Source organism: Aspergillus caelatus (genome assembly GCF_009193585.1).
Source record: "Aspergillus caelatus strain CBS 763.97 unplaced genomic scaffold BDV27scaffold_47, whole genome shotgun sequence".
NCBI classification, from domain to species: Eukaryota; Fungi; Ascomycota; class Eurotiomycetes; order Eurotiales; family Aspergillaceae; genus Aspergillus; species Aspergillus caelatus.
Genome location: NW_022475310.1, coordinates 70,257 through 92,385, shown reverse-complemented (window position 1 = coordinate 92,385; position 22,129 = coordinate 70,257). Strand labels below are relative to the sequence as shown.

At 41.0% G+C, this 22,129-nt stretch overlaps 5 protein-coding genes across 5 annotated transcripts; 2 read left to right on the top strand and 3 right to left on the bottom strand.

Annotated features, from left to right (window-relative positions):
* Positions 1 to 9,437: 9,437 nt before the first annotated feature.
* BDV27DRAFT_87633 (endosulfine family protein) lies at positions 9,438 to 10,416 on the bottom strand. The gene is made up of 3 exons (XM_032077844.1): positions 10,268 to 10,416; positions 10,119 to 10,202; positions 9,438 to 10,053 (listed from the first exon to the last, which is right to left on the bottom strand). Exons 1-3 carry the CDS (start codon positions 10,301 to 10,303, stop codon positions 9,670 to 9,672), a joined length of 504 nt encoding a protein of 167 aa, XP_031929763.1. The 5' UTR covers positions 10,304 to 10,416; the 3' UTR covers positions 9,438 to 9,669.
* Positions 10,417 to 11,252: 836 nt separating this feature from the next.
* Positions 11,253 to 12,582, top strand: BDV27DRAFT_124964 (SAM-dependent methyltransferase). The gene is made up of 5 exons (XM_032066224.1): positions 11,253 to 11,865; positions 11,934 to 11,951; positions 12,022 to 12,132; positions 12,196 to 12,314; positions 12,368 to 12,582. Exons 1-5 carry the CDS (start codon positions 11,532 to 11,534, stop codon positions 12,422 to 12,424), a joined length of 639 nt encoding a protein of 212 aa, XP_031929762.1. The 5' UTR covers positions 11,253 to 11,531; the 3' UTR covers positions 12,425 to 12,582.
* Positions 12,583 to 12,984: 402 nt separating this feature from the next.
* kexA (serine-type carboxypeptidase kexA) lies at positions 12,985 to 15,505 on the top strand. Its single transcript, XM_032077843.1, has 3 exons — positions 12,985 to 13,483; positions 13,585 to 13,945; positions 14,005 to 15,505. Exons 1-3 carry the CDS (start codon positions 13,287 to 13,289, stop codon positions 15,322 to 15,324), a joined length of 1,878 nt encoding a protein of 625 aa, XP_031929761.1. The 5' UTR covers positions 12,985 to 13,286; the 3' UTR covers positions 15,325 to 15,505.
* Positions 15,506 to 17,264, bottom strand: cia1 (iron-sulfur cluster assembly protein CIA1). Its single transcript, XM_032077842.1, has 2 exons — positions 17,166 to 17,264; positions 15,506 to 17,106 (listed from the first exon to the last, which is right to left on the bottom strand). The coding sequence occupies exon 2, from the start codon at positions 17,037 to 17,039 to the stop codon at positions 15,687 to 15,689; it is 1,353 nt and encodes a 450-aa protein (XP_031929760.1). The 5' UTR covers positions 17,040 to 17,106; positions 17,166 to 17,264; the 3' UTR covers positions 15,506 to 15,686.
* Positions 17,130 to 20,773, bottom strand: BDV27DRAFT_87597 (IQ calmodulin-binding motif domain protein). The gene has a single exon (XM_032077841.1). The coding sequence runs from the start codon at positions 20,393 to 20,395 to the stop codon at positions 17,432 to 17,434; it is 2,964 nt and encodes a 987-aa protein (XP_031929759.1). The 5' UTR covers positions 20,396 to 20,773; the 3' UTR covers positions 17,130 to 17,431.
* Positions 20,774 to 22,129: the final 1,356 nt, after the last annotated feature.

Below are 22,129 nucleotides of genomic sequence, written 5' to 3'. Positions count from 1 at the left end.
CAATACGGCGTTTTATATTATATACAGTTAATGGCCTATTATATTGGACTCTTTTTCTGTCAGCTGCCCTAATCCTAAAGCGGAATAGTCTTAGGGCTGGCTTTAGAGGATATAAAAATAGAATAGTATAGATTAAATAACTAAGTAAGATATAATAGACTTAAAGAGATCAAAAGAATAAATAGGAAATCTGACTATCTAATAATCAGATAGTTAGTTGATAATCTGCTTAAATCAAAAAGATCATTTATGTTGTGCCTAAAAGCACCGAGAGTATTGTAGAGGAAGTTGTTTTGTTCATTCATCTATCTAAGCAGCCGATAAGCGGCCGCCATACCGCCTTTCATACCGCTTTCGGCAGAATATATAAAAGCTATAACAATTTCCCAAATTTCTTAAGACTGTGTTCTTACAGCTTAATCAACTAAGTAACAAGCCCTTAGAGTAATTTAGTAGACAATAAAATATATTTCAAATAAAGAATATAAAGAATAAATATACAAAAGAGAAACACAAAGAAAAAACCTGTTAGAAAACAATTTAGATAAGTTAAACAGTATAGAGTAAGGTATTGCAAAGCAAAGACAGATTCAATACTATAATTACTAAGTATCGAATATCTCAAAAAAGTCCTTGCTCAGTGAAATATTCCTCTAAAGAGTCAATTCTCTGCTGTTTAGTAAGTATCTCAGTGTCGGCTATTTCCAAATATTATTTAAGCTTAGTGATCTCTATATCCCAGCTCTTAAACTGTTTAGTGTTTACTTTCTTCAGTTGCTCTCTAAGTATAATAGTTTTTGTCAGCTGCCCTAATCCTAGAGCAGAATAGTCTTAGGGCTGGCTTTAGAGGATATAGAAATAGAATAATAATATAGATTGAATAACTAGATAAGATAGAATAGACTTGAAGAGATCAAAAGAATGAATAGGAAATCTGACTATCTGATAATCAGATAGTTGGTTGATGATCTGCTTGAATCAAAAAGATCATTTAGTAGATGCTTTTAGGCCTTATTTATAGACAATTTTTAGGCCTTGCTTTTGGTGAATGATTTCAAATCAATATAGAATTAGTGAATTTGTCATTATGACTAATTCTGACTAATTCTTGATTTCTAATGATTTATAATAAATTATTAGAAATCATTCAAAGTTATGAATCATAGATTTCTTCTAGATCTTGATTGAAAATAAGGTTTCAATCTAGTCTAAAATAGGTAATACTATAGAAGCTTTCTAGAATATTTCCTAAGTAGGAAATATTCTTTCAATTTTATTTAGTATTATCTAATAAGAAAATATTCTAGAGTAAATCTAGAATATTTTCTAAATAAGAAATTTCATTCCGATATACCCCCCCAGATTTAAATATCTAAAAGTAGATATTAAATCTGAATAGAAATCAGTAGGTAGGTCATATTAAAAAATCGATAGATAAGTTGATTTGAAATCAGTAAAAAGATCGATTAAAAATCACTAAAAAATTGAATAGATTGAAATAGGGCTAATTCAATTTAGGCCCTAGAAATCGATATCGAGAGATAGATAAAATAGGACTTATCCAATTTGATGTCCTAGTTTGAATCGGTTGAATCGGTTTTATTAAATCGATTAGATATATCTGTTATATTTAGATAGTTTAGAAAAATCTGATATTTTTAATTAGACAGATTTTTAGTTAAACTATCTGCAGATATCTGATTAGTCGGTTTCTATATAATATCAATATTTTTAGCTCTAATTTCCTGTCTAAGCCAAAGATTTTGAATATCAATATATTTCAGCTTAGATCTATATACAGAATAGTCATCTGTAAGCAGCTGAATAGTCTGCTTATTATCATATTCTATATAGAGCTTTTGATCAGGATTGAAGCTTAAAGCCTTAAATAGGTGTTTCCACTATAGGAATTGTCTACTAGCGCTAGTTAGTGCTAGTAATTCAGCTTCAGTAGTTGATAAGATGACTGTTTTCTGTTTCCTAGCTGACCAATCTATAGGACCACTATATAGCTTGCAGATATATCCTTCAGAGCTCTTTTTATCTGAATGATCTGCAAAAGCAGCGTCACTAGCCATTGAAAAAATAGGACTAGGATTCAGTGTCCTAGTTTAATTTAATTGATTAAAATCTATAGAGCTAGGGCTAGGCCCTGAGTATTCTATAGATAGATATCGGGTTCTATATAGATATGAAATTATATAGTTTGCAGCGGTTATATATCTAGGGCTAGGATTTAATAGGTTTTCTGAAAGGATTTGGTAGCCCTTTGCAATATCAGGCCTAGATATAATAGATACATATAAAATTAAGCCGATTTTTTGCTGATATTCATGAATATATTGTGATAAGGCCTGATAATCAGGTAAGCTCGATTTTTCTGCCGGTAGAGGAATTCGAGACGTTTTCTGGTTGGTCAGATAAAATCGGTGAGCAATTTTATTAATATAATCTACCTGAGAAATCCAGAGCTTTTTGTTAGGGCGATCCCTAATAATCCTTATATTGATAAATCTAGTTATCTGACCTAGATCTTTTATCTGATAAGTGCTTAGTAATCGGTTTTTAAAGTCGATTACCTTTTTCTGATTTTTATGATGATATGCAATGATTATATTATCTATATATATTATTAGAATCAGATAGTTATTTATATATATGCAGGGGTCTTCAGGTATAGGTTTAAGCTCTAGGGATTCTAGGGTTTTCCCTATATCTTTCTGCCATAGAAATGGTGCTCGCCTTAGGCTATATAGAGCTCTATTCAATTTTAGAACTATATATTTAGGCCTATATCCAGGTAACTAGAAAATATAGATAATTTTATCTAGAAAGCTATTTAAAAAGGCATTTACTGTATCTAATTAAATAGTTTCTAGGTCGAAAGCAGTAATTAGGGCTAGAATAGTCCTAAATATTCTGGAAGCTAGGGTCAGAGCCCTAGTTTCTAGCCAATCAGGGGCTTATAGATTATCTCTGATACAGATCCTGGCTTTAAATCCTATTAGGAAGTTACTAGAATTGTATTTATATTTAAATACCTATTTTAGTGGTAATATTTTAAATCGATTTTTATCGATTTTTTTAATTAAAATAGGAGTCCAGGTTTTTATCTGAATTAGCTGTCTATATTCCTTTTCTGTAGCCAATAGCCATTCAGGTCTGAATTCAGATTTAAGTATTTCAGATCAATTAGAAGATTCAGGAGATAAATTATTTTTTAAAAGTCTTTTATTAGGGCTTCTGTCTGAATTTCCCCTAATTTCTAATAAAAAGATATATAAAAATAATCTAAAATTATCCTTTTTTATGGAAAAATTCCTAGAAATCTACTGAGGTCTAGGGTTCGGATCATCAGGTGACTCAGATCTAGCCCTTTTTAGGCTTAGATCGATAGGTTCTGACCTATAGAAATCTATCTCATTGAAATTTCTATTATCGATTAGAACTATTGGTATAGGGGGTCTAGATAGTAGCCTCGTAGGCGCCCTAGAGCTAGGTAAAAGCTCCCTAGTAGGTAGTATAGATAGTTAATTATCTAGAATTTGATTATTTTGATCAATTTAATCGATTTTATCGATTTTATCAATTTTCTGATAATCTAAATTTAGATTATCTAAATCTGATTGGTTATATAGGGTAGGATCTAGCCCTACTAGATCTAAAATTTGATCTAGTTCTAACTGATTTAGGGCTTCTGATAGAGCTTGTCCTGATTTATCATATAGATTTTCTATATGACTATCTGAATCCTGGCCAAAAATATGGGATTTATCAAAAATACAATCTCTTGTAGATATAACCTTTTTCTGAGTAGGAAGCTATATTTGCCATATATTCAAGGTAATATACCCTACTAAATAGCCAATCAGAGCTCTTGGTTTAAGCTTATCTAATCGGGCTATCTTAGTAATCCGGGTATAGGCCCTACAGCCATATCTTCTTAGATTAGAAAGATTAGGCTTAGATTCTATATAACTAGGACTATTTTTTAGATCCCTATATAGAATCTTATGAGGCGATTTCTACTGAATTGACTTGGTAGGGGAGCGATTTAATATATATATTACTGAATAGGCGGCCTCAGACCACAAGAAGATTGGAATACCTGAGTCTACTAATAACAGATAGATTTTTAAAATAATTAGAGCACTAGTCTTTTCTAAATAAGGGTTTTGCTCAGGTTACCCTATTGAACTAGTAATTATTTCAATTCCTAGGTCTTTATAGAATATATAGAAATCAGCTAGATTTTTATTATTGTTAGAATAAAATCTCTTAGGCTTAGTACTATAGAAATTTTTGATATAATTTACTAATTTAATTAGTAAATTAGAAATTTCTGATTTAGACCTTAAGGCCTGCCCAATATAAAATTTTAAATAGGGACAATATATATAACTAATATATTGTATATCTTTTAGTCTCTTTTTTATATGGATCAGATCCTAATATAGGGTTTCAAATAGTATTTGCCCTATATTAATAGGTTGCCTAGATATCTGCCTTTTTAAATTAGATATCTGATATATAGGATAAAACCGATATTTATCTTTTTTAGGATTCACTATCCTAGTATTTAGACTCGATTTAGTCAGATAACCTAGGGCTTTCTTATCTAGGTGCCCTAGCCTAAAATGCTATAAAAAAGGCGATATTTAAGAAATTTTAGGCTTTTCTGACTGAGCAGCTATAGTCTTTTTTATTGAGTTAGGGCTAGGTAATCTAGGCCCTATATTTATTCTAGATAGAATATCTACTCTAGAATTTTAAGATTTATTAATTTAAGGAGTCTCGGGGCTCTCAGAAGTCCTAGAAATCTCGGGATCTCTAGGAAAATTGAATCTAGGCAATTTATACCTAGATATATCAGGTCTAGGGGGATTTTCCCTAGGTAAATCGCTGCTTTTAGGAGTCTCTGGGTCTCTAGAAAAATCAGGGATAGGTAATTTATATCTAGCTATATTAGATCTAGGGGAATTTTTTCTAGATAAATCAAATATCTAAATAGGCTTAGAATTACTAGAATCGGTAGAGCTCCTAGCTATATATAATTCAGTCGATAAAATAGGGCTTTCAGAATTATATAACTAATTAGATAAGATCTATTTAATTAATAATATATCTTTTTTATTATTAATTTAATATATTGGTCTACTATCTAGGGTTTCAATTCTTAAAGTCCTAGTATTGTAGAAAAGGCTAATTTTTCTACTCTTTAAGGCAGATATTATATTTAAATAGAAATTGGGTATAAAGACACAGTTTAGAAGCTTGAAATCAGTTATTCTTTCTAGGGAAATAGTAGGCTCTATATAAATAGTTCTATATCCTAGAATTTCAGTATAGGTGTTCCCTATATAGATTTTAGTAGATTTCGGCCTAAAATCTATAAATTTCTAAAAATTGTTGTAGATATAGGTATCTGAAGCTGTATTATAGACCTATAGATTCTTAGGGTTTAACCCTAGAGATCTAGATAGTAGGGTAATTTATTTAGCTGAGGTAGCTAGGGCTACTGAGTTATTCTGTCCTGAATCAGCTTTTCTGAATTTTTTAATAGCTGAATCGTAGGCTTTTTTAAATCTAGGATTCTGACAAGCTGATTTAAATCGATTTAAGATATCTGGGTTAGATAACTAGTCACTAGTCCTTACTGAGTTATTGATATAGAGGTATTTATTGAATCGATAATATTCTCTATTTAGATCAGATAGGCAGGGGCAGCAGGGATTTCTAGAACTAGAATTTCTAAAATCTTACTTTTACTCTGTATAATTATTCTGATTGGTAGAATCGATAGGGCTGGAATCAGATTCGCTCTGTAGGGTTACTGCGGCTATTTTAGATCTAGGATCCCTAGGCTGATTTGATTAATTCAGTCTAGTATAGTCCCTAAAGTACTTAGTTATCTTGAAGAAAGGCGGTATAGGTTTATTATTTTTAGATTTTTCAAGTAATTTGTCTTGCTATAGGGCTAAAAATATAGATAAAGTAATAGAAATCGATTCTAGAAAATTGAATAAGGGCCGAACAGAGCTTTGAACCTCTGGGATATCTAGTCCTAGGGCTTCGGTATATAGATTTTTCTATACTGAAATATAAGATTCTATAGAATCTGAATTAGGTGGAGTCCTAAGCTTAGTATATCTTCTAATTAGATCTTGTTTTCTAGATTTATTAGTAGGAGCTAGCTTAGCAGATAGAATCCTCAGAATCTGATAGGGTGATTCAGCCAATAAAGTTATCTATCTATTATTATAGGATATTGAATTGGTGATTATTAATAATAGGGTTAAAATCCCGGTTAAAATAAGCTAATATTTCTTTGCTCTAGTTTTATAATCCCTAATAGAATCTCTATAGAGCTCTCGATTCAATAGCTCTAAGTCGATTAGGGTATTAGCTCTAGACTGAATATTACTAGAGCTAGGCCTAGTAGGGCGGTAAGGTAGGGCAGATATCCTAGGTAAAATAGGGTCTATATAGTCCTAGACCCCTTTGGCTTCAGCTACTAGTCTGATATAATGACTCTATTGAAGCCAGTCACTAGGCTGACTAAGCTGAATAGGTATCTTCAATTCAGATGATATAATAAGGTTTTTATTTCTATATATAGATATATATAGAAATAATTAATCGATATAAATAGTCGATATAGAAAATTGATATAGATAATTAAATTAATTATTAAATTAAGGTTTGATAGAGCTATATCGGGCTTATAACTGTCAGCTTCCCTAATTCTAAAGCGGAATAGTCTTAGAGATCAGCTTCAGAGGATATAAAAATAGAATAATAATATAGATTGAATAACTAGATAAGATAGACTTGAAGAGATTAAATAAATAAATAGGAAATCTGACTATCTAATAATCAGATAGTTGGTTGATAATCTGTTTTAATTAAAAAGATTATTTAGTAGATACTTTTAGGCCTTATTTATAGACAATTTTTAGGTCTTGCTTTTGGTGAATAATTTCAAATCAATATAGAATTAGTGAATTTGTTATTATAACTAATTCTGACTAATTCTTGATTTCTAATAATTTATAATAAATTATTAGAAATTATTTAAAGTTATGAATCATAGATTCCTTCTAGACCTTGATTGAAAATAAGGTTTTAATCTAGTCTAAAATAGGTAATACTATAGAAGCTTTCTAGAATATTTCCTAAATAGGAAATATTCTTTCAATTTCATTCAGTATTACCTAATAAGGAAATATTCTAGAGCAAATCTAGAATATTTCCTAAATAGGAAATTTCATTCCGACAGTAACTAATAGTAACTTTATATAGAGTCTTAGTTAAATTACTTATTAAATAGAAAACAGATAAAAACAGATAAAAGTAGATAAAAATCGATAAAAAACTGATAATATACCTCTCTAGGACTACTAAATATTGTGTCTAAAAGTCCCGAGAGTATTCTAGAGGAAGTTGTCTTGTTCATCGATCTATCTAAGCAGCCGATAAGCGGCCGCCATACCGCCTTTCCTACCGCTTTAGGCAGAATACATGAAAGCCACAACAAGGAGTCACCTAACCCGCTCGACCAAAAGGCTCACAATTGAATCCTGAACAAGGATTCAATCGGTTAGGTGATATATATATAGGGTGGTTACTACCCAGAACCACAATAGGTAAGATAGAATTTATAGCTATTAAAAAGTAGTATTTAAATCTCTTTTTTAGAGATACAGTACTTTGTATAGCAGTAGAAATATTGAATCTAGTCAAGACTAATCTTGATTCTTATCTGAAATATAGCCTTTACGAGATAGAGCTATTTAATATTTATTAGAAATATCTATATTGTACTATTTCTCCAGATAATATATATCTTTGAATATAAAGTATAGAGGAAAAATAAAACTATCTACTAATATATACTCTATTGTAGAGATTAGCTTATCTATTTCTTTAGATAAATATTCTCTAGTAGCTTATAAAGATATAGTAGTTATAATTTTTTTAAGTCTTTCCTTGTCTTAGTTAGAATCCGGTCTTATCAAAGTTATATATATTTTTAGAAGAAATCTACTTAATAAAAAGCTCTAAGTAGTTGTACCAGTATTGAAGAATATCTATATTCTCTGTATCTAGATAATTCTTGTCTTTTAATCTCTATTGAAGAAGCTTAAACTTCTCCGAAAGATATTTAATAAAGTAATAAACCCAGTTCTTATTAACTATACAAGATAGCCTGTCAATAGTATTTTATTATAGTATTTGATTGGTACTCTACTCAATTATTCCAGCTGTAGAAGGATAGTATAGATTATTTAACTAACAAATCTAATAGATTAGTACCTTTTCTTATAAGTTATCAAGAGTCTTGATTGAGATAGGATATATATTTCGAGTAGCTTGGCTATAAATACGTGCTCTGAGTCGATAATAAGGAACGTCAAATTGACACGCTAACGCAGAGATATTTGGTTTTTTTGGTCTTGAGCAGCTGTACAGGTCTCTAAGATTCGTTTCTCAATATCAGATTAAGAATCAGGCATGGTGGTGGTGATAAAATCTCTGAATAGCTTCAAATTTTGTGTTAAAGTGGGAATTTGCGTTGAGGTGAGGCAGACCAACACACCGAATGGCGGGTGGGTCTGCTGATGTAAGAGACGGCTATGACTTCCTTTCACCGTTTTGACATGTGGCATGTCATAAATTGATTGGCCAGGTGCTGGTTTGCAGAAGTTACTAAGTCTATATCCACGGGTCTTATTCATTATTCATCGGTCGTGGATAAACTGTTTGTCTTACTGCCACCACCGGACCAAGAATAAGACAGTAATCGGGATTACGCCCACACCTACTCGGCTGGCCCGTCCGGTTGATATAATGCTATGGGCTTTTGTATTGGGGGGTAACATATCATTTTTATAGAGAAAAGTGACCAATTAATCACACATGGCCGCACATGCGCAGAATATCGGGAAAAGGGAGGGTGTGAATGCAGGGTACCTAGAGTATGAGCAGTCGCAATAAAAGGAGCATTTTCAGAGGCACTAAGCGTGATGTCGGCAGTGACATGTTCAGATATAGATCAACTTAAAGGGGGAGAACGAGTAGCCCCGAGCACGAAGAACATCCAAAAAAAAAAAAGGGGGGACCTGAAATATAAACGGAGAATAATAACAGCACATGTCGAAGCCAGGACACAACTCATGCACAGCAAACTGCGCGAGTATGACTAATGGGAACCAGCCCAAGAAGAATACATTGCTGCAAGTCTCAAACAGGACTAGAAAGACACCAGTAAGAATAACTGTTTTAGTTAGGGAGTTTTAAGTCACCAGATATACTGGATTTCTGCAGTTGGCTTCCAACCCTCTTTCCTTCTAACTTGCACAGCAGTGAAGCATAAGCAACTTGAAACAGCATTTCGCACGTACCAATCCTCACCCTCGCTCTCAAAGAAAGATAAGAAAGGTAGGGGAAAAAATCCAGAAGAAAAGGTTTAGTGGGTAAGGCGAGGGTAGGGTAGCTTCGTGGCAACATCATAGAACACAAAACCATAGCGCCATGCTCTTTTTATGTGGCCATCACCGGGAAGAGCAACAAAAACCAGAAACAAACACGGATGATGATGATGATGATGAAGAAGAACAAACAGAAGAATAGGGGGGGAATAAGAAGAGAGGATGAGCCAAAGACCCATTATCGCCGGATTGGAACGCCACTACGAGCAGGGGGCGGACTCACGCTGGGTTCCTTTGCATCTTTAGGTGCAGTGGTATTACCCTCAGACTCATCTGCGCTAGTTCCGCGTTGTAGATAGCTCCCTTCTTTCACCGGGCTGCGGCTTTGAAAACCAATGGAGCCTGGGTGCCCACTGATGCTGCCAGGAATCTGCTGTCCTTGAGAGTTGGTACTGCCACCATTACTGGCAGCTGCTGGGTTATTCGCCCCAGGAGAGGTAGCCGTCAAATGAGGAATGTTTTCGGGAACGGGGTGCTGAGAACCAATATTGGTGACACCCACATCAGAGGCTTTGCCGGCCTTGCTCAGGGCGTAGTCACCTGAATCGAAGTACTTCCGCTCCTTTACCATGGAAAATCCGTCAGCCGAGGGGTGAGCAAATTCGAAGGGACGTCAAACCCACGTACCTTCAGTTTGTTCTGCAACAGATCCTTCTTGGTGGGCATCTTTCCGTAGAGACGCAATAGGCGTTGCTCTTCAGGGGATAAGGACTGTATTCGTAATGACAGTCAGTTTTTGGGACAAATGAGAGAGGGGCGACAGGTAGACGGCTCACAGCAGTATCGACTTTGTTCTGTTGGTGGGGATTCATATTGGAAGAGGGGAGATCAAGGGAAAGTTCTGCGAAAGTTTGTTTGACTCGAGGTGTAAACTCCCTGGAATGGACCTTTTCTAGTCTATGAAGATGATGTGTAGCGGGTGAAGTAGTAAGTGTGACTGAGAGCTAGCAGGTGGGGAGGTTGGATGAGGGTAAGGTGAGCGGGTGTCGTCAGAGAACCCCACCGAACTACGGGAGGAAATACGTAGCACGTTTTTGTTTATGAGCTCACGGGGAAATATAAATGATCAAAGTTCAGGGTGTATTGTAGAGGCAACTGGAAGGAGGCAGATTGCACGGTAAACAGTAAAGCGAGAACCTGAAGAATAGATCGAGTACTGAAGGTCAGTAAGAAGTAGTAGTAGTAGTAGTAGTAGTATTAGCAGTTAATGGGAGGACGGTTGGGCTAGTGGGATGCTGTATGGTATGGTATGGTAACCCAGTATTGTCCGTTTCCAAACTTGGCCGCGTTTTGCTCTTTGGGGCATCGTTGAGTGGAGACTATACTCAGTCCCTTTTGAAAGAAGGTGGCTCGGTTCTAGATAGGATATGGTATATACATACTTAATTTATGTCCACTGCTATATTCATTTGCCGTAGATCATGTCTTAAAGCGACTTTCCATAAAATTTCGGGGACGGAGGAGGGGGCCGCAGTTGACGTCTGGGTAAACTCAATAGAAAGAACATAACCATCTAACATTACCTTGCATTATGGAAGCTGTTCATTCACTATAGTAATTATGTCGACCTAACATTACATACAAACACAGTTATATTCTGTACATATTCTTGGGTGTACGAGTTATTGCAATATCTAACTCATTGCGAGAATGCATACTCATTCAATTGAATAATCTATCACCATACACCAGTGTTTGTGTGTCTTTTCTCCCTTGCCATCTCTCCCTCTCTTTTTCCTTTTTTTTTTTTTCTTTTTTTTCTTTTCCTTTCCTCTCTTCTTGTTCTTGTTCTCTCTCTCCCCTCTCTGTGTGCGTGTGTGTCTGTGTGTATGTCTCTCTGTCCCTCTTTCTAATCGTCTCCGTATCTATCTGTAAACCGCCTTTTTATGTTCTCTCCTAGTTTCTCGGTTGCTCCAACAGCGGCCACTTCGTCATTGATCCCGAATTCAGATCGGCCCACCATCTCGGCATAATATTATCCCCATTGCTCTGTGCTAGACTTTCTCATTTGGACATAGTCGTCTTTCAAATTGTATCACAATGACAGGCCAGAACCCCTCCAAAAACCCAGTCACTATTGTGGTTGAGCATTTGGACCCTGAATTGGGGACTTGGTCGGCCTTGGAATATGGCTGCATCGCTCGCGAATCGCATGCGGCTGGCAGCCAATTTCTCCTTAGCTCGGTGCCCACCTCCCTGCAGATGCCAGAAGATTTGGCCGCGACAGAAGGATTAAAAGTCGAGCACCGCAGCATTGAAGAGATTTTTGCGGATCGAAAGTCTAAGATCTGCCTGTTAGACCCCGCGGCTCAGGCTGAATTGAGCCCCGCCGATGGAGAAATTTTTGAAGTGTTCCTTTTCGGGGGTATCCTTGGTGCGGATTCTGGTTTTTCGTTAGGAGTTTCGACTCCGGCTAACTTCTAGGGGCCTTCGCGTCTGTAGGCGATGATCCTCCGCGAGGCAAGTTTTTATCGGATTTGACGGAAGAGAGACGTATACCACCACGCATGCCACTAACCAAGATTTACAGATCGCACTTCGGAATTGAGAAAGAAGGGTTATGCTGGAAGACGACTCGGTCCCAAACAGATGACGACTGATACAGCCGTGCGTGTTACCCGCATGGTTGTGCATGAGAAAGGTTCAATCACTGACGCGAGATCCCACATCTCCATAACTATTGGGCAAACTAACGATTCAACAGTGCCTTTAGAAAATATCCAGTATATCGATTACCCTGAGATTTTAATAAATGAGCATGAACGAACTGAGATGCCCTTCCGCTATGTGAGAGGGGATGATGGACAACCTATCATGCCTCAGGTGTGTGCCTTGTCATCTCACCAGTTGAAAGACCACTGCTGACAGATGCTCAGGGGATGGTTAATCTTATCAAAAAAGACGCGGACCAGGGCATCGATGATCTTTTCTGATCTGGGCTATAAGCGTCCACTACAAAGTGTACAAAGAAGGGGAGAGGGAAGGACCAGATGTGTGTGTGTGTGTGTGTGTGTGTGTGATGAACAAACATGGAGACTGAGATTTGAGCAAGTTTTCCTATTCACCTTCATCGCCTTGCACTGCTACACATTTTTAACGACACTTGAACATAAAATAAGAAACAGTTAGACAAATTTGCTCTTTAACCAAGTTTGTCCTGTCTGTAGTATATACTGGCAGTGTTCAGTATATCGAGGGACGAAAAACACTGTCCTAAATCGACAAGAATAACGACTATTGATAGTTTTTTAAAAACGAATGGCGAACAGAAAGACTTAAAAGATGTTCATCGTTGCCCTATAGATCCCCTAAACAGGCAATGATAGGAGTTCCGCAGTTGTTCCGATTGGTACGGTATTGAAAATTAACAAGGAAAAACGGATACTCGCTCGAGCGGCAGATCTTGGCGGCCCATTCGAAAGCGGTCTGGAATTACTGCAGTACGTAGTACGATAATTGCTGCCGAAACGACTCCATTCAAGGCCACTCCGTCGTCTCCGTCTTTTCTTGACATTTTTATTTGGTGCGATTGACGGGCTTGCGGGTAGCGTGGCAGCAAAGGAGCTTCAATTTCTCTTCTCCTACCTCCTCTCCGATTCGTTAATCCTTCGCTAAATCGTCCCGCTGTAACGTCTACTTACATCTCGATCTTTGGGAGCAGCAGAAGGACCATCCATGCGGACTTGGGCGCTGCTCTTGTCCTCGTAGGACCTTTGACCCTAAACATTACTAACAACAACCCCTACTTTCGTTGTTGTTCTACCACCTACATCGGCCCTCGTTGTTTCCTGAGGCATGTTTTCTGCAATCTGGCGTGGGTTCCCCAGAAGTAAAACGGGCGATACCTTCTCCTTTTCCTTCAAGCCATCATGGCTTCTGTCATTGCTCGTCTTATGGGGCCCACAATTGACTTCGGCCAAGTCAGCTGCGGATTACTATGTTCGCTCGTTGCCAGGCGCCCCTGATGGACCCTTACTGAAGATGCATGCTGGGTGAGTTCGCCAATACCACCGGATCTCGTTGATACATCGTCCCCCCCCCCAACCACACAGGACTCCATTGCAGAGGTTTTGACCGCGGCTTTCTGAAACAGGCATATTGAGGTGGACCCGCAGAACAATGGTAATCTCTTCTTTTGGCATTACCAGAATCGCCATATTGCCAACCGTCAGCGGACTGTAATCTGGCTAAACGGTGGCCCGGGCTGTAGCTCAATGGATGGTGCATTGATGGAGGTTGGCCCATATCGATTGAAGGACAACCTTACGTTGGAGTACAACGAAGGTTCTTGGGATGAATTTGCCAATCTACTTTTTGTGGATCAGCCGGTTGGAACCGGCTTCAGCTACGTTAATACCGACAGTTATCTTCATGAATTGGACGAGATGTCCGCGCATTTCATTATATTCTTGGACAAGTTCTTTGAGCTTTTCCCGGAATATGAAAGTGATGACGTATGAAATTCCCCGGGTTGCCATTCTATCTCCTAGCCATAACATTCTGACTCTAGCAGATTTATCTTGCGGGCGAGTCCTACGCCGGTCAGCATATACCATATATTGCCAAGGCTATTTTAGATCGGAACAAGAACGCAGTGAGCCCTTGGAACCTGCGTGGTCTTTTAATAGGCAACGGTTGGATCTCTCCTGCGGATCAGTATCCCTCCTACTTGACTTTCGCATACGAAGAAGGCCTCATCAAAGAAGACAGTCGGACCGCGAAGAGCCTAGAAGTGTTACAGTCGGTCTGTCAATCGAAGTTGGAGACAGGTGGAAAAGATAAAATACATATCGGTGACTGTGAAACAGTGTTGCAGGAGCTTCTGTCGAAGACTCTAGACTCTGACAACAAATGCTACAACATGTATGATATCCGCCTCCGCGATACAGCTCCGTCTTGTGGCATGAACTGGCCCCAGGATCTAAAGGATGTGAAGCCGTATTTACGCCGGGCGGACGTTGTTAAAGCTCTGAATATAAACCCTGAAAAGAAGTCAGGGTGGGAGGAATGCTCAGGGGCTGTCAGCAGTTCTTTTCTTCCGCAAAAGTCAGTGCCAGCTGTTCAATTACTTCCCAGTCTACTCGAATCGGGGATTTCAGTTCTTCTATTTAGCGGTGATAAAGACCTCATTTGCAACCACGTCGGAACCGAGCAGCTTATAAACAATATGAAATGGGGTGGTGGAGTCGGCTTCGAGACATCACCGGGTGTCTGGGCTCCCCGGCATGATTGGACTTTTGAGGGTGAACCAGCGGGTATTTATCAACACGCGAGAAATTTGACCTATGTTCTCCTTTACAACTCTAGCCACATGGCGCCTTACGATCTCCCTCGCCAGACTCGAGACATGCTTGATCGCTTCATGAAGGTCGATATAGCAAGTATCGGTGGTAGCCCTGCAGACTCGCGCATCGATGGTGAAAAACTGCCTCAAACATCCGTGGGTGGCCATCCGAACAGCACTGCAGCCGAAGAGCAGGAGAAGGAGAGGATGAAACAGGCAGAATGGAAGGCCTATGCCAAGTCTGGAGAGGCAGTCCTCGTGGTTGTCATCATTGGCGTTTCCGTCTGGGGCTTCTTTATTTGGCGCAGCCGACAACAACATCGCAGGTATCAAGGCCTGTACCACGAGGATGTGAGTGGGACATCCGTTCTAGAGCGCTTTCAACACAAACGCTCAGGGCCGGACGTAGAGGCGGGAGATTTTGATGAGTCCGAGCTCGATGATCTCCATTCGCCAGACATGGCGCGAGAACATTACGCAGTGGGAGAGGACAGCGACGAAGATGGCGTGAACCGACAGCATCAGCGAACAACCATAAATCCAAGTTGAGCAAGTCGCGTACGAGTCTTTCATTCTTCGTGGACAATCCTCGTGTTATCTTCTTTTTCCTTCTCTATGCTATTCCCCCCAGAGTACCATCTGTTGCCATGTGTGTTGACCATGTTAGCATCATCAGCTTCTCCAAATCAGTAAGGTACATAGACATGAATGTGGCTACATGAAAGCTGCAACGCAAATACAGTGGATGGAGTTTCGATCCCAATGTTCCAACTTAGTGATGTCTACTTTCTTGTGTTCTACAATGCCGATTTCGCAACCCTTTCTATCCGCTGGCTGTCCGATATATTCAACCGGCATGTAATCACCTCTCACTGCAAAAATCATCGGGATCTCCTTCACACCCCGAAGAGCTATCTCCGAAGGGCCCAGACCTTAAGACTCCCATCGTCAGCGGTTGTGACAAGGACCTCCTCGTTCTCTTTTCGGCATCTGTCCGCGCGCCTGGCCCATGCAACATGATTGATCTCGTAGATGCCATGGGCACCCTCTAATATCGCAATAGCTACCCATTCTGTATGAGTTCGAGATGTACTAGCAGAAGTATCTGTAGGAGCATCGGTGTCTAGCGTTCGTGCTGGTGTTGTCAAGAACCGCTCCTCATAGACCACGATGCGTCCATCTGCACCGACGGAAGCTAATAACCCAGTACGCTTGCTCCATGCAACCGCGTAGATGGAGAGCTCATGCATTTGTGGGAGAAGAACGTCTTCTTCCCACGTCTCATCGGTGCCTGCTGGCCGGATGATACTAGGTATGCTCGTACTATTAACCTGCGATTGTGCCTGCTGTTCTTTAGGCCTCCGTTTCCAGATGCGGACTGTTCTGTCATCGGAGCATGAGGCGAGACGAGGGCCAGACATGGCATGCTGGTCCTTCCATTCAGCAGACAGGGATGTGCCCTGCTCACACACCGCAGCAGTAGATGGCACGTTGTCAATACCTTCCCAGTCTAAATACCAGACAGTTCCCGTATGACCCTTGATGCACGCAACCTGGCCCCAGTCGTCGATATCCTCACGCCACAACCGGATGGTGTCGTCGTAGCTGGCGCTGGCCAGACACTCCTCCACGGGATGCCAGGCGACGCATTTTACATCGCCTTCATGTTCCTGCATGACAGCCACGGTCTCGAAATTGTTGTCACCGTCATCCAGGTCTTCCCAGATCCAGATTGACTTGTCCCGGGAGCATGTCGCCAACAACATCCCGGATGGCGACCATGACACCGACTTGACTTCGCTGTCATGTCCATCTAGGAGGACCGCAAATCGCCATTCTTCATCTTCTTCATCTTCCTGAGTATCACGCCCATTGCCGTCGAGTATCTCTGAGCTCAAGCCCCAGGCATCTGTGCCATCCTCTGCCCGACCGTAGCTGTCCCACCGTCGCCAGATCCCCACTGTTGCATCGAAGCTCCCTGTCGCCAGAACACTTTCGCCTTGCACGTGTGGTTTCCAGGCACATGTGCGCACGCTGCGTTTGTGGCCGCCCGAAATGGTTGAGAGAAGCCGAAAGTTGGTTAGCGAGTATACACGGACAGTTTTATCAGAGCTACAGGTCGCAACAATGGGGAGAGAGGGATGGGGTGCGGTCAACCACGTGCGATCGAGGGATGGAGGGGTCAAATCTGACAGCAGTGTGAGGGAGGCAGAGGCAGTTGGGTTTTCGGACATGGTGGATATATCTTCCTTTCTATCCAACATTTTTGTTCGTTTGTCCTAGTTTAGAAGGCTTGCTGGTATTGTGGATTGGGAGCGGACAGAATCTTTGCTGTAGTGGGGGGTGTGGGGTTAGATAGGCTTCTGGGTAGATTAATCTATGATACCTACTGGCTATAGAAGCGACCTCGGAGCGTTGAGTAACATTTACCGATCAAAGGGGTGGAAAGAAACAGAAACAGAAAAGAAAAGAAAAGAAAAAGAAAACCATATTAAAAATTGTAAGATACCAGATCATTGTTATGCTCATGAATGATTCCATGTTATTGTGAAGTGAGAGGGAACAAACCCTAAAAAGCAAGATGGTAAGAAGAAAAAAACCTAGAAAAACACCGCCCGTCTAACATGCTCAGCGCAGATTCCTCCGGATAACCACTTCAAGGCCTAGGTCCTGTCAAAACGCCCTCTCCTAATATTCGCTCATAGACCATACCATGGCACAGCCAGTCTACTTCACGCACTTTTTCCAGCTCTTCAGTCAACTTGCCAACCTCGCTAACAAACTCGGGCATTCCTGCACCGGCCAAGCATTGGCTGGCTGTCGTCGTGGTTCGAATCCTCTCGGCCGCACTTGAAGCACTAAGGCGAGAGAGAATATGGGCGCGCAAACGCGAAAGAATGAGCCGCGCAACAGGGTCTGCGAAGCTAGCCGCACCAGCCTCACTTCTATCAGAGTTCACCGGGTTTTGGGCATCCGCTATCTCTTGTATGGGCGCATTCGTATGAATCTCAACCGTCGTCTGTGTTGCCGCAGATGGAGAAACAGTAGCGCACGCCTTGGCGGCTGGTGCCAGTACCCGCCGGATGGTCGCCGCAAGTTGAGCGCTGGCATTAGAAGGCATTGGGTGTGTTGACTCCAGAATCGACTGTACTCGACTAAGTTCAATATCACCAAAATGCAGAGACATTATACGATCCGCTTCAGCTTTCCATTGCGATCGCACGTCACGCTTGAGTAAATTTTTAGCTGCCAGTAAAATAGACGCAGTGGCCACAATTTTGAATGCTTGTGCGTGCAGTCTCTGTAGTCGTTGGCGGTCCAGCTCTAAGGTCTCAGGAACTAGATCGTCAGACACGGGTGCATTGCTCAGAACAAGATCCACGAGGCCTTGTGCATAAATCCTTGAGGCAGGCGGCTGAGGCTCCCCATTGATATTATCCGGGTCACGCTTCCGGATTTCGTCTACGATAATTTTGTGATGTGTTCGCCAGAAACGCCTAGCTTTCCTCAAGCTCAAGGATCCGTCGCGAAGGCCCCTCTCGAAGGTTCTTTGTTCATAGCCAGGCGCCTCTTGGATAAGTTGAGGGGCAGCCAGTTGGATCATAAAGTTCGTATGATCGAGGGACAGCAAGTCGATTATCCCCATCAGCCTCGCCAGACGATCAATTTCATCTCCCGAAGTGTCTTCCGTAAAGGTCTTGACTATAGGATCCCGGTAAGGAGCACAAAGCTTCGGTAAAATGGTGCTCATGAAGTCGAAGAAGCTAGCGTAAGAGAAAGCACCAACATTACATTGATTCTCAACCAACTTTGGGTCCAGCACTTCGCTAATCAGCACATGAAGCGAATTGCCCGGGCGGAGCGAACGTAGTAATCGATCCTGAATTACTGTAGCCATAGCCACAGTCCAGTTCGTGCCTAGCCCAGCATCCACATCTTTGCGCATCATATCGCACATATGATTCATAATTTGTTTACGCGGCTCCGTATACTGTGTCTCTTCAATCTTGAACTCCTTATTGATGAGAAGTTCGTGTACTAAGACACGGTTCTCTGGAAGGGCAGTTAAAATCCTTGTGAAGCGTTCATGCGGGGAGATTCGCTGCCTTTCAAACTCCCTCAAAACAGCACTCTCCACATTTTTAAAAGTGTCGCTGATAGGAGACGCAACACTCTCAGTGAGCGTTTCGGTCGATGAAGGCGCGACCTCTGCCGACCGTGGAATGGCTTGCCGAGAGGTAGTACGGTTTGTCTCGCGCTTAGCCTTCTTCAAAGCATCCCGTACCATTTGCATTGCTCTTTCCGAGCCGGCGAGGCGCTTCAGCCGGGCGAGAAGTAGAATCTGGTTTTGCCTGATGCCCTGACGATAATCATCTGCCACACCGCCAGCTCGATCATTCTTGACCGTTTGCCAGATAAGCTCCAGCTCAACAAATTGGGCCAGCATGATTTCGATCAGGACGCTAGAGTCATGAGTCTTCCAAGCATGAAAGGCCGAAAAGAAGACATTGTAAGCCTCGCACACTGTCTGAAGCTCCGTAGAATTGGCCGGCGTCAGGCGGTAGCCGGATAAAAGCAGTGGCGTGGTTTGTTGAAATGCTAGAATGAGCTCACGAGCTTTTGCAATCAAATCCTGCTCCTGTTCACCGTTGCTGCTCAGCACCTCAGTTGGATGAGTTACGATCAAGTAACTGCTGAGAAATGTGCGCACAGCGCCCCTTCCGCCCATTGTACCGCTTTCCATATCTTGTAGGCCGCAAAGTTGAAGGACATGAGCTGTTACAGTCAGGACTTTGTTTTCCGAAAGCAGGGCCCCAACATCCTCAAAATCCATGTGTCGAATCCGATTGGGTGTCAAATCCAGCGTTCGAAACTCTTGCATAACCCTCCTGGTATGATAGGTCCTCCATATTCGCTGGATAGTCCTCGCGGCTGCATCCTGTGTGAGTGAACTGCTGACCACCTTAGCCATCTTTTTTTCTTCGCTAGTAGGTAAGCTGCCTGTGCGGTGGCGTCGATGACTTTGCTGATAGATTACACGCCGCTTTTCGGCCTCTGCAAACTTCTCTGCCATTTCCAAGCGAAGTCTGGCGTGCTCTGCAGCTTTCCTCTCCCGGTTATCTTCAGCTTTCTTCTTGGCGCGACGAACTTCCTCTTCACACTTGGCGGTGATCTCCGCCAATAGTCGCTCTCGAGCCTGCTGAGCAGCCAGGGCTCTCTCTTCCCTCTGCAAGTTCCTGGAGGCGGCTTTACTAAGGGCGGCGCGAAGCCTCACCTTCTCTGCATGCAGAGCACGGTCTGCGAGCCTCGCTTTCCGGCTCTCGAGAATGGAAGTTCGCCGGAGATGTTGCGCGATATTATCGGAGGGAGACGCGCCATGAGATGAAGCATTCGAGTGGTGTGAGTGTAAAGATGAGACCGAACTTCGACGAGAGGAGACAGCCGAGGAGCGGCGAACCACACTCGACTTTCGAGAGAAGCGGGCGGCGAGGCGGGTGGGTAGGCTCAGTGGTGGTGCTTGCTCCCCTGACAGCATTTCTATGTCTGCTTCATTTACAGCATCTGCAGTACCTGTAGCACCAGGGAGCTGAACCTCAATATCTGAGTTGCGACGGATCATGACCTTCGAGAGCAATGAGGCTATGCTACTCGCATCCAAGGGCGGTTGTCGCTAGCAGGGACCGGAATATATCGAAAGGTGACGTCAAGTATAGGCCTTGGTCGACAGAAACAGATAATACTCTCTCAATGTAGCACTCGAAAAAGGAACTCAGGGCAGTTTTCACGAACCCTGGTCTGCAGAGAGATGTATCTCGTTTTAGAAGGGGGGCGTAAAGGTCAAAGTGCCGGGGCGGAAGTGACTGGAACGTACTACGTTGTAGGTGATGGTGAGGGTTCACAGACTACAGTAGGGAAAGAAGAGAAGAGCAAAGAGGTAATACATCCATTCAACCATGTGTGTGTGGGTGCATCCATTTATTCATATCGCAGAAACAAGGTTGTTATCTAATCTCATTCTGGAGAAGGCCATCGAAGGAATGCTGCCTGAGTAATGCAGGCCGCAAGCAGGTGGTTAGCTTAGGTAAGCGCCAGTAACCTAACTAACGTATTCGGTAAGCACCCTGCGCATGCAAGTACCCTGCGCAGCTCTGTATTCCATACAAATCAGCGCTTTTTACTACTTGAACATCTCAGCAACCAGAGATAGTAAAGATACAATAATTAATATTTAATAGAGTATAGGGTAAATACGGCTGTTAATAATTTTTTTGAATTTTTTTCTTCTTAACTTTACGTTCTAAAGTAGAAATATCAAAAATATAGCTGTAATATTCAATACCGAAAGAAGTATTGCTTGTATAAGTTTCTCTGCTTTATATATTAATATTTAAGTACTATTATATACTTCTCTTGGATTTGGGACTATTATAGCTTGTGGTTGCTGAGATATTCGAATACTAAAAAGGGCTGATTTGTATGGAATACAGAGCTGCGCAGGGTACTTGCGTGCGCCAGGTGCTTATTAACTAACGTATTCTGTATACGAGCGGGCCATGTAGTTCAGCGGGCCAACTTGTATTCCATATAATAAGGCACTTTTACAAATCAATTATCTCAACAACCAGAGCCAGCAGAGATATATATTCTAGTATATGATCTATTTTATCACTATAAATATATATATTAGATAGACAGAGCTCTATATTAAATATTATATTAAATGATATTAATTATAATGTATTTTGTGTAATATATCTATATCTATTGTCAAGGAAATATCTACTATTGAGGGTAGAAGACCTGTCAACTAGGTAAGGGTACGTAGGCCGAAAGCTAAGCAGTAGATATCAGGCAGACAGAAGACTGATTCTTGCCTTCTTCTTCCATTAACATTCGGCTAACTTTATATCCAGAAGAGGCCCCTTATTCTCCTAACAAGATAAGACTGACAATGAGCTACTATACACTATTGAAAAGTCAACGGATATGTGATCCGTCGTCGCCGTTCGGCCTCCGAGCTGTATATGCACGGGTATACGATACAGTCATCATGCAGAGTCATCATCGGATCTGAGACATTTATATTTAGAGCTTTAGAAAAATATATTAAAAATGAATTAAAATATATATAATATTTACACTTCCTATATATATATTTATATTAAGTATTACATAACTACTAGTTCTGGTTATTGAGATAATTGACTTATAAAGGTACCATTTTATATGGAATACAACTTATATAGAGCTGCGTCGCCAGCTTACATGCGTCACTCGCTTACCAGTCACGTTAGTTAGTTAGCATCGACTGTAGTTGTAGTAGTAGTAGTAGTAGTAGTAGTAGCAGCAGCAG

What these genes read in the sequence shown, in the direction of transcription:
- BDV27DRAFT_87633 (XM_032077844.1), bottom strand. Translation starts at nt 10,303, where the DNA reads ATGAATCCCCACCAACAGAACAAAGTCGATACTGCT. An exon ending in AGAACAAAGTCGATACTGCT is followed by an intron (nt 10,203 to 10,267) that starts GTGAGCCGTCTA and finishes TTACGAATACAG; the next exon opens with TCCTTATCCCCTGAAGAGCA. An exon ending in TGTTGCAGAACAAACTGAAG is followed by an intron (nt 10,054 to 10,118) that starts GTACGTGGGTTT and finishes TCCATGGTAAAG; the next exon opens with GAGCGGAAGTACTTCGATTC.
- BDV27DRAFT_124964 (XM_032066224.1), top strand. Translation starts at nt 11,532, where the DNA reads ATGACAGGCCAGAACCCCTCCAAAAACCCAGTCACTATTGTGGTTGAG. An exon ending in CATGGTTGTGCATGAGAAAG is followed by an intron (nt 12,133 to 12,195) that starts GTTCAATCACTG and finishes ACGATTCAACAG; the next exon opens with TGCCTTTAGAAAATATCCAG. An exon ending in GACAACCTATCATGCCTCAG is followed by an intron (nt 12,315 to 12,367) that starts GTGTGTGCCTTG and finishes ACAGATGCTCAG; the next exon opens with GGGATGGTTAATCTTATCAA.
- kexA (XM_032077843.1), top strand. Translation starts at nt 13,287, where the DNA reads ATGTTTTCTGCAATCTGGCGTGGGTTCCCCAGAAGTAAAACGGGCGAT. An exon ending in TTACTGAAGATGCATGCTGG is followed by an intron (nt 13,484 to 13,584) that starts GTGAGTTCGCCA and finishes TTTCTGAAACAG; the next exon opens with GCATATTGAGGTGGACCCGC. An exon ending in CGGAATATGAAAGTGATGAC is followed by an intron (nt 13,946 to 14,004) that starts GTATGAAATTCC and finishes TGACTCTAGCAG; the next exon opens with ATTTATCTTGCGGGCGAGTC.
- cia1 (XM_032077842.1), bottom strand. Translation starts at nt 17,039, where the DNA reads ATGTTGGATAGAAAGGAAGATATATCCACCATGTCCGAAAACCCAACT.
- BDV27DRAFT_87597 (XM_032077841.1), bottom strand. Translation starts at nt 20,395, where the DNA reads ATGATCCGTCGCAACTCAGATATTGAGGTTCAGCTCCCTGGTGCTACA.